The sequence below is a fragment of the Schistocerca serialis genome, chromosome 1 (assembly GCF_023864345.2).
Source record: "Schistocerca serialis cubense isolate TAMUIC-IGC-003099 chromosome 1, iqSchSeri2.2, whole genome shotgun sequence".
Taxonomy (NCBI): domain Eukaryota; kingdom Metazoa; phylum Arthropoda; class Insecta; order Orthoptera; family Acrididae; genus Schistocerca; species Schistocerca serialis.
In genome coordinates, this window is record NC_064638.1 from 907266603 (window position 1) to 907279813 (window position 13211).

The 13211-nt window shown below is 38.4% G+C and overlaps 1 protein-coding gene across 1 annotated transcript in view; it reads left to right on the plus strand.

Annotated features, from left to right (window-relative positions):
- The window catches only part of LOC126411932 (protein sidekick), a 644689-nt gene that overhangs the window by 595138 nt on the left and 36340 nt on the right, over positions 1–13211 (plus strand). Inside the window, exons 28-30 of the mRNA XM_050081403.1 lie at positions 1360–1599; positions 4703–4903; positions 7979–8120. Of these exons, the coding sequence (XP_049937360.1) occupies positions 1360–1599; positions 4703–4903; positions 7979–8120 (583 nt within the window). The remainder of the gene's footprint in view (positions 1–1359; positions 1600–4702; positions 4904–7978; positions 8121–13211) is intronic.

The window sequence follows — 13211 nt, forward strand, 5'->3', positions numbered from 1 at the left end:
AGAGGGAGACCAGGCTAGAATACTTAATGCAAGTTCAAATGGAAATGTGGCCATATGTTTTACTATAGAAGAACAGAGGTTGATCGAAATCCAGGTAAACAAGAAAAGAAGACAGCAAACAATATTACAGGTATTAGAGGAACTTCTGACGTAACAGCAAGACTAGTTAAAAAACTCATGGAAATCATTTGAAGCTGTGCACTAACATGCTCCCATTGTACTAAAAGTTAAAGAAACTGATAAAAGCCAACAAATGTTGCTAGAAGCTTATAAAAGCCAAGTAAAGCAGTTCTCAGTATGAAAGTTGGTTTGAACTACATAACGCCTTACTAGGTAGCTGCAACAGGCAGAAGATGTGGTGCACATTTTAGTGATTTTCATTGAGATAAACTTATGTTGCAGTGTTCTTCTTCGGCATGCCAATATAGAAGTGTGCACAGGATCAGCTAGGTGAAAAATCCTTGTAATCCAATCTTTCATTGATTGTATCACTACTCATCTGTATTGTGATAAATTGTGAAATTTTGAACATTCGTGATTGCTATGATAAACTAGTATTGTTATTGTCAATTGTAGGCTTAAACTAAATTGTGCTCCTTTAAAATTTTGAAGGACAGTAGACCTATCCTCTTTCTCAACAATCTTTCTTTAATTTTATTGTACAATTACATGAGAAATAGGTTACTTTCAGAATTTTCCGATACTTACAAAAGTATATTTCTGTAAGTTAGTGTTATGAATGTTCTCGGTACGTAATTTAATTCACAGCAAATCAGCATTAGTGGTTCACAGTTCAGCCAAAGTATATATCACCCCTGAATTTCATTGTATATCAATGCAAATAACTGTGCATCTGGATCTTGGGTGTGAAATCTGACAGATTGCTACAAAATCATTCTAGAATAACACAAATAGATAAGCAAATCAAATTCCACTAGAAATGAAATGGACTAAATTCATCATACTATGAAGAAATTGTACTAATCCACTTTCAAATTGCAAGTCATTAAAGGCTTGTAAGATGCCGAGTGAAGATAGATGCAAAGTTTGCTATGCGAGAATTCAGAAATGTTGGTATCAATTATTTATTTAAGGATAGGGAGTTTAAATTAAGTCACATATTCAGTGTATTAAAAATAAGGTTTCACAGACACAAGCAAAGCAGGAAATAATTCGACAGAGGTACTTACGCGGTCAGCAAAGATGTTACAGTTATGCAGAAAGTGAAAGAAAAGAAAATATCAAATAATTCAAAAAAATTTTAATTTTTTGTCTTGTTTGATATGCATGTACCTAATTTGACACAAATGGGTATGAGATTTACTGATACAGCTGATCATATCTTTATAAATGTTTCAGGCCAATGAGATTGTTCTTACAGAACTGACCCGGGATCGCAATTATGAGATTGTTGTCATGCCTTTTAACTCACAAGGTAGTGGCCCACCAAGTCCCCCGGTCACAGTATATGTGGGTGAAGCAGTTCCTACTGGTGAACCTCGGGAAGTCATTGCTGAACCTGTGTCGTCTACAGAAGTTCGGCTACGATGGAAGCCACCTCAGCAGAACCAGCAAAATGGAGATCTTCTGGGTTACAAGGCAAGGCACAAAATATACAATAAGTATTTATAGATCCTTTTCTAAGATGGCATATTGCAGATGTTGATTTAGGAGCCTTCTTCAATGAAATCTTGGTATTAAGTGTGTTCGATGAAGCAATACTAATGGTCAGTAGTTGGTATTATTATAATAAACTCACTTGAAATTCTTGTGAATACTTATAATACAAATTGATGACAGTAGGGGATTTGTTCCTACCTAATGCTGTGAACGAGGGAAAGTGTAGCTTGTTCCATCGTTGAGGTTAGTGGCAGGGACTGAGGAGATATTTCAGAGTTATTGCTAATTTTGATCTAAACATTGACAGGATAGAATTGAGATAATAGCGTTGATGATGAAGTTTGATGGATCACATGGGGATGCTAGGATGCCATCTGACTTGAAATGGTACACACTGAAGAGTCAAAGAAACTGGCACACCTGCCTAATATCGTGTGGGCCCTTGCGAGCATGCAGAAGTGCCGCAACGCAACGTGGCATGGAGTCGCCAAATGTCCAAAGTAGTGCTGGAGGGAATTGGCACCCTGAATCCTGCAGGGCTGTCAAAAATTCGTAATAGTATGAGGTGGTGGAGATCTCTTCTGAACAGTACATTCCAAGGCATCCCAGATGTACTCAATAATGTTCATGCCTGGGCAGTTTGGTGGCCAGCAGCAGTGTTTAAACTAAGAAGAGTGTTCCTGGAGCCACTCTGTAGCAATTCTGGATGTGTGGGGTGTCACATTATCCTGCTGGAATTCTCCAAGCCCATTGGAATGCACAATGGACATGAATGGATGCGGGTGATCAGACAGAATGCTTACATATGGTCACCTGTTAGAGTCCTATCTAGACATATCAGGAGTCCCATATCACTCCAACTGCAACACCATTACAGAGTCTGCACCAGCTTGAACACTCCCCTGCTTACATGCAGGATCTATGGATTCATGAGGTTGTCTCCGTACCCAACACATCCATCCCCTCAATACAATTTGAAACAAGACTTCTCCAATCAGGCAATCCAGTCATCAACAGTCCAATGTCGGTACCAACAGGCCCAGGCGAGGCATAAAGTGGGCCTTTGGCTCCGAAAGCCCATATCGATGAAGTTTTGTTGAATGGTTCACACGCTGACACTTGTTGGTGGCCCAGCATTGAAATCTGCAGCAATCTACGGTAGGGTTGCCCTTCGTCATATTGAATGATTCTCTTCGGACGTCATTGTTCCCATTCTTGCAGGACCTTTTTCTGGCTGCAGCGATGTCACAGATTTGATGTTTTACTAGATTCCTGATATTCGCGGTACACTCGTGAAATGGTCGTATGGGAAAATCCCCACATCACCTCAGAGATGCTGTGTCCCAATGCACGGGTGCAGACTATAACACCACACTCAAACTCACTTAAATCTTGATAACCTGCCATTGTAGCAGCAGTAACCGATGTAACAACTGCACCAGACACTTGTTGTCTCATATCATTCTTGCCGACTGCAGTGCCGAATTCTGCACGTTTACATATCTCTTTATTTGAATCCACTTGCCTACACCAGTTTCTTTGGTGCGTCAGTGTGTATGAATGATGACAGACCGTAAGGTGTAGTAGTTTGGTGGACGATAGGGGTATGGTGCCATATAGACCATCGTGAACACAGTATTACTGCATACATATTTGCAACCATAAGCTTAGGTTGTTAGAGTTGAATATCTGTATTTGGATTTTTACTTAGAAGACTGTTAGCTTTCTGAAACATAAGATGAAGGGAACAGTATAATACAGAATTCACATTTATTTGTTATAGAAACTACAAAAAATCTAAGGATGAGTGTGTCACTAGGGTGTAAATGAACCGGTTTGTGCATTTTGCAAATAATAGAATTAACGTAAAGGAAGCTTGTCATAATTTTGCAGAACAGCGTCTCTGACTACCTTAACAGCCATCATTCAACTAGCAACAAATGAAGGAGATTTTCGGTGAAGAAAATATACAACCAAACGTTTGCATAAATTTATTGTGAAAACCTGACCAAGTGTCAATATCACTAAGTCATCTTCTTCAGAAGGAAAGCCACATAAACTCCATGATGTTAAAGTTGTAAACATGCATGATGACCTAGGAGGCTCATACTAAATGTCAAAAAATATGGAATAAAGTCCTTCATGGAAACAGTAAAAATAGTGACACAGGTGCAGCTTGTTAAAAGAACAGACATTGAGTCCAGTATTCAGCTGAGATGTGAGTGGTATAAGGATGGTAGTTTTTTTGGTGGTGAGAGGGGGGGGGGGAAGTGAGACAGAAATGCTCCTTCTCTCCCTCCCTCTGCATTCACAAAGTTGGCAAAACACACACCCTACACAGAAAAGAAATCAATAAACACAAACATTGCTGAGTGTGGGACATATCAAAACTACAGCACTGTTTTCCTTGTGAAGTTAACAGAAGTGAGGTGAAGTGTAAAAAAAAAAAAAAGGTTAGTGAAAAGCAAAAAAATATAGAAGACGAGTATACAGCCACCTTTTACGATAGATTTCAGCCTCTGATAACATCAAAGGAATAATCACAGGACCTCAGAACATGTAACAAGAGGTAAAAATGCTGTGCTAAATTGTGTGCTAGTTTTATAAAGATGAACTGTTTTTAATCTATAAATATCAAAACGTAGACATTTTATGTATATTGTACCATATTTCCAGCAGGATGACAACAGAAGATGCTTTTTTAAATAAGAACAAAACACATCTGGTGAAGTTACTCTTTAGCTGTAGTAATCTTAAGATGGAAAAACCAACAAGAATTGACTATAACAGCTTCCGTGGAAGATAACCATGCAAACAAACATATTGTTAATAACGTTCCTGGCATTATGCTGATATTGTTAAATGTAGGCATATCAGCATTTTCATGTTTGTGCCCTATCTTAATGTAAGTGGCAGCTTGTTTCTCCGTACCTGATCTACTGTAACTGGATCTATATTTAGCATTCATGCACTGTCACATGTTTCTCTTGATTTAATACTGTGAGTAATGGAATTTAATTTACTTTGTCTCTATAGTTTCAGAGATTATTATTTTGAAATTAGCTAATTATTTCTGTTTCAGATATTTTACTTAATAACAGAAACATCACAGGATCTGGATGACCATAAAATTGAAGAGGAGTTGGAAGTTGTGCCTGCTACATACAACTCTCATAGTTTGGTTTTCTTAGATAAATACACCAAATATAAAATACAAATTGTGGCTTTCAATCCAGCAGGAGATGGACCAAGATCTGCACCAGTTATGGTGAGAACATTGCAGGTATGTTTTATTCATGAGCCAGTATGTACTCTAATAAGTAGATGTTCCTTATGCAGGTCTGCAGGGCGTTCGTGGTGGTTGTCATTGAAGATAAAATCTTCCAGGTTATTAGGCCATGTCATGTTCCTCCTCAATTTCTTCTACACAATCAGCATTTTGATCTCTGCTGGTATCTTCTTCAGGATCTTCTGGTGTCTGTGATTACCTGAACAGTGTCGAAAGACCATTGTTATTGCATCACCAAAAATATATGGTCTATCGAAGATACTCAAAGAAGATTGCCCTCTGAGACTTAACAGTGAATGGAATGAACCCTTCAACTTACTTTTTATTAAGTCATTTTTGGGGGAAACTGAAACATCTAATTGGAAGAACAAATACTTTTGTGAATGACCTGAAACATTTTTTAGAAATTTTACACTTGGAGAAGATAACTGCCAGTGACATTTTTGTAAGCTTTGAAATCTTAATGTACTAACAACCAGATACTACGGAGATTGTAGGGACAAATGTTGCTCCAGATGTGTGTGACCAGATCAGATTATATCTACAGTTTAGCTGTTTTAAATATATAGGAGAATTTTATGGACTATTTGATGGTGTTGCTATGGGTTCATCTTTGCTATCTTAGTTGACATTTTCCTGAAACGTTTTGAACAATAGGCATTATGTAATGTGTTACTAAAGCCTTCTTGTGGCTTCACTATGTGGATGGCGCATTTGTTATATCGCCACACAGTTGAGAAGAGCTTCATAGATTCCACATATTTTTAAATGATATTCATCCCAAAATCTACTTAACCTTTGTGGTATAGAGTGAGGTCAGTCTCCCATTCCTATATCTGTTGGTTTATAGAAGACCTGACAACACTAGTACACAGACCGTATAAAAAGCTTACAAACACATATAGGTATTGAGATACCACTACACATCTCCACCTAACCCAGAAGCAAGCAGTGCTCAGCGTTCTGTCTTGATGTGCCTTCATCAACAGTGACAATAAGAACTTGGAATCAAAGTAGGATTTCTTAAAAGAGAGAATGAAAGCTAACAGCGACAACGATTTGCTCGTAGACAGTGTTTTACAATGAAATATTACTGTTTGTTCTACTAAGAAGGACAAGGAACCACATTCTCACTTCTAGTTTTTGTATGTCAATCTGTGTGGCTGGAAGTCTGGGGGACTGTGGCCATTCACTATTGTAAGAAAATGAAACACCACAGCCATCCATAAGATGTCATTGATTGTATAGCTACCAGTTCCAGTGCTTCAGTGCACCATCTTCAGGCCTTAGTTGATGCTGAAGGGGTTATCATGATCCATATATATGAGGCATCAGTGGCCAACACTGGATTATGCAGAGTATCTGTAACCATGATGTTGTCTCTCCAACCATCAACTGCCCCTCCAACACCACTCTGTTATTCCAGCCTGTGGACCAGCAAATTGTTTCTAACTTTAAGAAGCTCTATGCTAAAAGACTCTTCGAGCATTGCTTTGCATTGACTAAGCTACCAATCTCATGCTCAGATAGTTTTGGAAATATCACATCAACATCAATGCCTGCATTAAGATGATCGAAAAGGCATGGAAGGTGTTACCATGAGAACTCTCACTTCTGCCTGGAAGTAGCTTTGGCCAGACTATCAATGAAATTGTGTCTTTGGCCAGGAGCATTGGACTAGAATTGGATAACAGTGATATCGATGAGCTTGTGGAAGATCACAGCCATAAAGTGGCCACAGAAGAGCTTATGGTAGTGTGTTTCACAGCAAAGTGGAATTCTTCAGAGGAGGAGGAGGAGGCAGCGGTAACAGCAAAGCAGAAATCTTCTAGTGCAATAAGAGAAATGCTGAAAGCATGGGAGTTTGTTGCATCATACATTGAAAATCATCATCCCCGATAAAGCAGTGGCTATGCGTGCTACAAATTTATTAGACGATTATGCTGTGTTGCATTTTCACCAAGTGTTGAAGTGCTTGCAGAAGCAAATGACCTAGTAAAAAAGAATTAGTTATGTAACAAGAATACTGTATATATAATTTTCTTTTAATAAATGGCATGAAGGACATAAAACTTTTAGAACTTTTTCTGCATGGAACACATTTCGTATTTTACATTAATTTATATGCTATAAATTGTTTCAAGTTATGAGTGTTTTGCACTAAGAGTATTGATGTTACCCATGTGGGTAGTATGGCTAACACAGCAATAGCTGTATGATTTTGTGCCGAATAGGTTCAGAATTCTTAGTTAACATCTGCTATTGAGTTTGCTTATGGAGAAACAATGCAAATTTAATCACAACAGTAAAAGTCCTAATTGTTACCAGCAAATGACTTGTAACTAGCTACTGAGGTATTGCACTAAGAGTATTGATGTTACCCACGTGGGTAGTATGGCTAACACAGCAATAGCTGTATGATTTTGTGCCGAATAGGTTCAGAATTCTTAGTTAACATCTGCTATTGAGTTTGCTTATGGAGAAACAATGCAAATTTAATCACAACAGTAAAAGTCCTAATTGTTACCAGCAAATGACTTGTAACTAGCTACTGAGGTAACAGAGTGATAATGACATTGAAGAACAGAACAAAAGGCATGACTTAACTAATTATTTGATTGGTTTTTACTACGGCATCTTTCTTGTTCTTATTGTCCTCCCATGTTATATTCTGATCCAGGTATAGCACATAGAAGTAATTAAATAAAGGCAGAATAGTGTAACTGCTTATTAGAAAACTCTTAATATTTTTAAAGTAACTATTATGCACATGGGTCAAAATTTTATTTACTGCCATATTTAAATATACATTCAGAAAAACATGTGCTTGGCTGTTTAGGAAGTAGTGTCATTAATAGCAATTGGTAGCTAATACAGCATACATGAGCAGTTTAGCACAGCTGCATAATAATATTAATGTGTTTCATTGATATAATATGTTCTTCATTCCTATAGGTTTTATTTAATGCTTAGCTCTACAATATCCATGTTCAAGTTTGCATTCTATCTGTAGATAATTGAGTATATAATAGGCATTAATGCTGTTTTCAACTGTTACTTCCTATATAGGGTTTACCTGGTCCACCAACTAACCTCAGGTTTTCTGATATCACGATGAGCAGCCTGAGAGTGTCCTGGGATCCTCCCAAGAAAAGAAATGGTGAAATAATAGATTATATAGTGACCTATGAAACAGCGGAGCAAAATGAAAGTAAGTAGTGATGTTACTAGAAATACTGCATATTGAATCATGTATGATTTTGCAACAGAAGAATTAAAAATTATGCCACTTCGTAGTTCATAAAGTGAGAATTTGTTGTGAAAGCAAACCATGTTCAAAATAATAAAAATAGATAAACATGCTGCTAGTGGTGAACCTTTACCTTAAATGCTGTAAAATAAAGATATGGTAGGGTACTCGAAACAAGAAATAAGAATCTTATTACTAACAAGAATAAAAGAACTGCTGTCAAGGCAATTCATATGTCTGCTGTAGTCACTCAGATAGGAGGAATGCAAAGCTATACAAATTTAAACTGAAAACTTTGTAAGGATTGACATTATAATAATAGTTGTTACTATCTTGGAATAGTTGTTACTATCTAGAAAATTCATCTTACGGTAATCGTGCACAATACTGGTGAAATGGGCTTTACGGTTTGTTAATACCACCCAAGGGTGAATGACAGATGGTGTGGACCAAAGGGATTTGAGGCACTTCATTCACTGTTTATTTTTTTACAACACACATCTCTATTAATAACATTAATAATACTTTTAAAAGGAAACAACACAACAGACCTCGTAAATCGCCTAACTGCATAAGTGAACTACATAAAAATAATCATTAATATGTTTAGGAACACAATAAACTTCAACTCACAAATAGCATTCAGTTGTTTACTAATTAATTAAATGTCTGTTCAAGGCAATTTCCCCACATAATCAACACAACTTGAAACCAGAATTCCATACACTTCCTTGCTATTAAATATCTGCATAAGTTAATGGCCATACATAGTAACCTCTGAACAACAATTCAGTTGACTTAAAAAAAAACAAAAACACAACCACCTAAACATGTTTACAGAATTATGGGAAATAAATGCATATACACCTTCTGTTTAGCAAATGAACCACTTTCGGCCTGAGGCACCAACAACATAAGCCGTTCTCATTACCCACATAGAGCCACTCCGAGGTACTGGAAGCAAAACATAAGTCTTCCACGTGTACACTAAAGGCGCGGTTTCCCAGACTGCAAGCCGTAAGAAACCAGTCAACACGCACCCGCCACCAAGTACAGGAAGGCGTCGGGCTAGTAAACAATGCCCACTACGGTGGGCAGGCGCGACTACGTAACAGCTTGCCACATTGGGTCGGTTCCTGGCGCAGCCTCTGCGAAGACCGGTGGCGAAATTAATGAAATTAGCACCACCTGAGTCACAAAGGGCAAGCAGCTCACCAATGTAGTAAGGGCATAAATTATTTGCATACACAGCATGTCCAAAACAGCTGTCTATCCACTACTTCCAGCACCCCAGAGGACACCACTTAACACAGTGAATTCAGAGTCATCTAAACATACCGCACAATCTGCGCAAAACCACATAAACTTCCTGTGCATGAGCACACTACGCTTAAGATAAGGAGTACTAAACACACTGAATTCAGAGTCATCTAAACATACCGCGCAATCTGCGCGAAACCACATAAACTTCTTTCATGACGGCACTATGCTTAAAATAAGGAGCATTAACTTATCACAACATACAACTTCTAAATCTCCGGGTGACTGGCCTGGACTCGTGAAATGGATCTACCAACACATCATCATGGCCATTAAACCGCCTCCGCTCTCCACTTGTGAAGTACAAATAGGATATGTCCTGCAACACACTGATTAAAATATCTAAAACAGTGTTCGTTACAAGATTAACACTCAGTGTCACAGGTAAACATTAATCAGAAACAGACATCGGTTCGTTACAATAAACGCACAAATTACGTGGCTGAAAAACACAACCAAGTCAGTGGCACACAAGAAGGTCAGTAATAGTAAGGTCCTTTATCAATTTCCCATTCAGAGGAGCGTAAAACAATAACACTTAAGCAGAGAAGTATGAATGCATTTGAGCAATTCAGTGACTGACAACAACTAAGTTTTTAAATGCAGAACACAAGTCCTCACAGGATAAACGCGGCATTACGCAATGGACTCCTAATAGTAAGGTTAAGCGTTCAAAGCACACTGCTCAATAAATATACCACAATGGCAAGCACACTCAGTAATCACCAGAACGATGGACACTGAGAACAAAATGCTACTTATATCCAAACCAACTGTGCTCGCAATGGCATCACATCAGTCACAGAGCCATAAGGACGAGAATGTAGTCACTGGAAGCAAACGGTAAATCCATCATAAACAAGGAAGCAGCATGTTCCCGACAGCATCGGTGTCTCTACCCACCCAGTCCGCTGCAAACGCCCAAACACAATCAGGTAACGTGGCAAACTTTCCTCTTGCCACCACACATGGCGTCGGCAGACACGGCTTCATGCTCCGCGCACTACTGCCTATCTCACTGTCTCTGTTCGCCCTCCAAAATCCAACTATTCGACTGTCACAGGTGCCTCGCTGACATCCCCCACGAGGGGGTGCCACTTCTCTCTTTCCTCTGTGATACAGCTATAATATTATACGCGGTACGTTCGATAGATCAAACCCGAGCCGCCGCGGCTCAACTGGTACATATGACAATATTTGAAAAGGAAAGCTGTTGCTCACCATATAACAAAGATGCTGAGTCACAGATAGACACAACAAAAAGACTGTCAGACGAAGCTTTCAGCCAAACAGGCCTTCATCAGAGCAGACAACACACACACACACACACACACACACACACACACACACACACATATGAGACCACAGTCTCTGGCTGCCAAGGCCAGGCTGGTACATTTTGTAGACATGTCAGGCTAAATCTTGTAGATGCTGCATGTGCAGAAATGTCCACCTGCACAGTAATTACTTAATTTGTGATTTTAGTCTCACCTGGTGTGTAATGATTTTGAAATCTTCTTGGTATTCAGCTGAGCAGCATTGTCCAAATGGTGCAGTATTTCAGCAAGCTGAAATGGTGTCATCTTCAGGCAGTCCTGACTGATTTGTGTTCTGCTGGGCACTGTTCCACGTATCCCCACATTCCCACTGTCTAGCTCCAGTCCACAGTGCATGTGAGCTGCTCCTGTGGTGAGATGGAAGAGCCAGTACATGAGTCATGATCTTCAATGTCTACACTGCCACCAAGGGGCTTGGAAGTTGCAGGTGCGGAGCAGGCCCACTATGTGGAGTAATCTTAGCTTTTCAGTTGGTGTTACACAGACAGTTATTGTACTTTGAACATGTAAGTCAGACTATCCAAACAGTAGAGGAAAGATTCAAGATATGAAACGAACAAAAAAGTCATGTGGCAGAGCACAATGAACAAAGGATGAGTCATGGCAGCAACAAGTTGTTAAAACAGCCAACGTATTATGGACCAACGTATTATGGAATTGTGTTTTAAAAGAATCTGTTTGAGATATGAAAACATAGTGAGCTGATAAATGAAGACAGAGTTTACATTTAAGTAAGACTTGGGACCCATCCTTGAGCATGCTGAAGCATAACAACAAGCATTCTATAGGAAGATCCACTCATGCCATGTCACCTGAAGAGTTGAGATCATTCCGCTTGGAGGCATCTCCTGTGCATCTACAAGATCCTTAGAGTTGTGGGGTCAGCACTGAGAGTGAGCACTGTGACTCATGTCCTAAACATGAACTTCTCTCTCCATGTTGACAGCAAAACCACCCACAGGTCACAGGTATCGCGATCCCAAGCTCAACATGAGACGGAGACGGAGGGGGAGGGGGTTACATTAGACAGAGGCCAGGAGAAGACAAATCAGTCTTCAGGACTGTTGAAGATAACTACTCAACTTACCAAAAGTCACACCATTTAGATGACTGGCACTTGACTGAATACCTGGAAACATTTCAAAAAGTTACTTAATACTTACATGTGTCATTTGCACTCTTGCCAGTGTGATAGGCTTTAAAAAAAACAATGACTTCAATAAATTATTAATTCTTGTTTGTCAATGTACAGGCGACAACCTAGCCCAAAGTGGTGAGCGAGCTATTCGTAACTGTGCCGACTCAAGCAAATTACAGTTAATACAAGTTCCTTGCTTCCTATTGTATGTCAACTTTCCATCTGCTCCACTGTTTATTTTAGTTATATCACATCAAATGTAAAATTAACATACAATAGATAATGTGTTTACAAAAAATTGACTTTACATGCATTATTAATTACACATGCATGATTAATTATAATGTTCATTTTGAAAGAATGCTTAACATTGTGATCATGTCCCAAACCAGTAATATTGTTACTTTACATAAAGAATAATATCAAGCATCATGTTGTTAGTTTTCAAATAACAAATCATTCAGCAATTTACATACTTGTTATTTAAGGTCAAAGACTAATGATCTTTGTACAGAGTTTCACAGCCACCAGAAATCTTACAAAAGATGAAACAGTTTCTTCTTCCCTCTATGATGCTTTATTCTTGAGGACGGTACTTTATTATTTCGTCACAAGTAGCAAGTTTCAACAGTGTGGCCATTTTCAGGGATCAGTTGATCCTTTACAAATGATTAATGTACTTTGCCTAACTGAATGAAATTTTGGAATAGTTATGTTGTAATTATAGTTGTCTCAGTATTATGAAAAAGGTTTTACAATTATAATTGTCTGCTGTTTGTATGATTTATACCTATTTAAATGTGTTTGGGTGGCTTATTGGTTGGGTGCTTCATATTTACTGATTATTGTGCTCATAAATAAAAAGGAAACAAAAGAAAAATTCGGAGTAGGTATTAAAATTCATGGAGAAGAAGTAAAAACTTTGAGGTTCGCCGATGACATTGTAATTCTGTCAGAGACAGCAAAGGACTTGGAAGAGCAGTTGAATGGAATGGACAGTGTCTTGAAAGGAGGATATAAGATGAACATCAACAAAAGCAAAACGAGGATAATGGAATGTAGTCAAATTAAATCGGGTGATGCTGAGGAAATTAGATTAGTAAATGAGACACTTAAAGTAGTAAAGGAGTTTTGCTATTTAGGGAGTAAAATAACTGATGATGGTCGAAGTAGAGAGGATATAAAATGTAGACTGGCAATGGCAAGGAAATCGTTTCTGAAGAAGAGAAATTTGTTAACATCGAGTATAGATTTAAG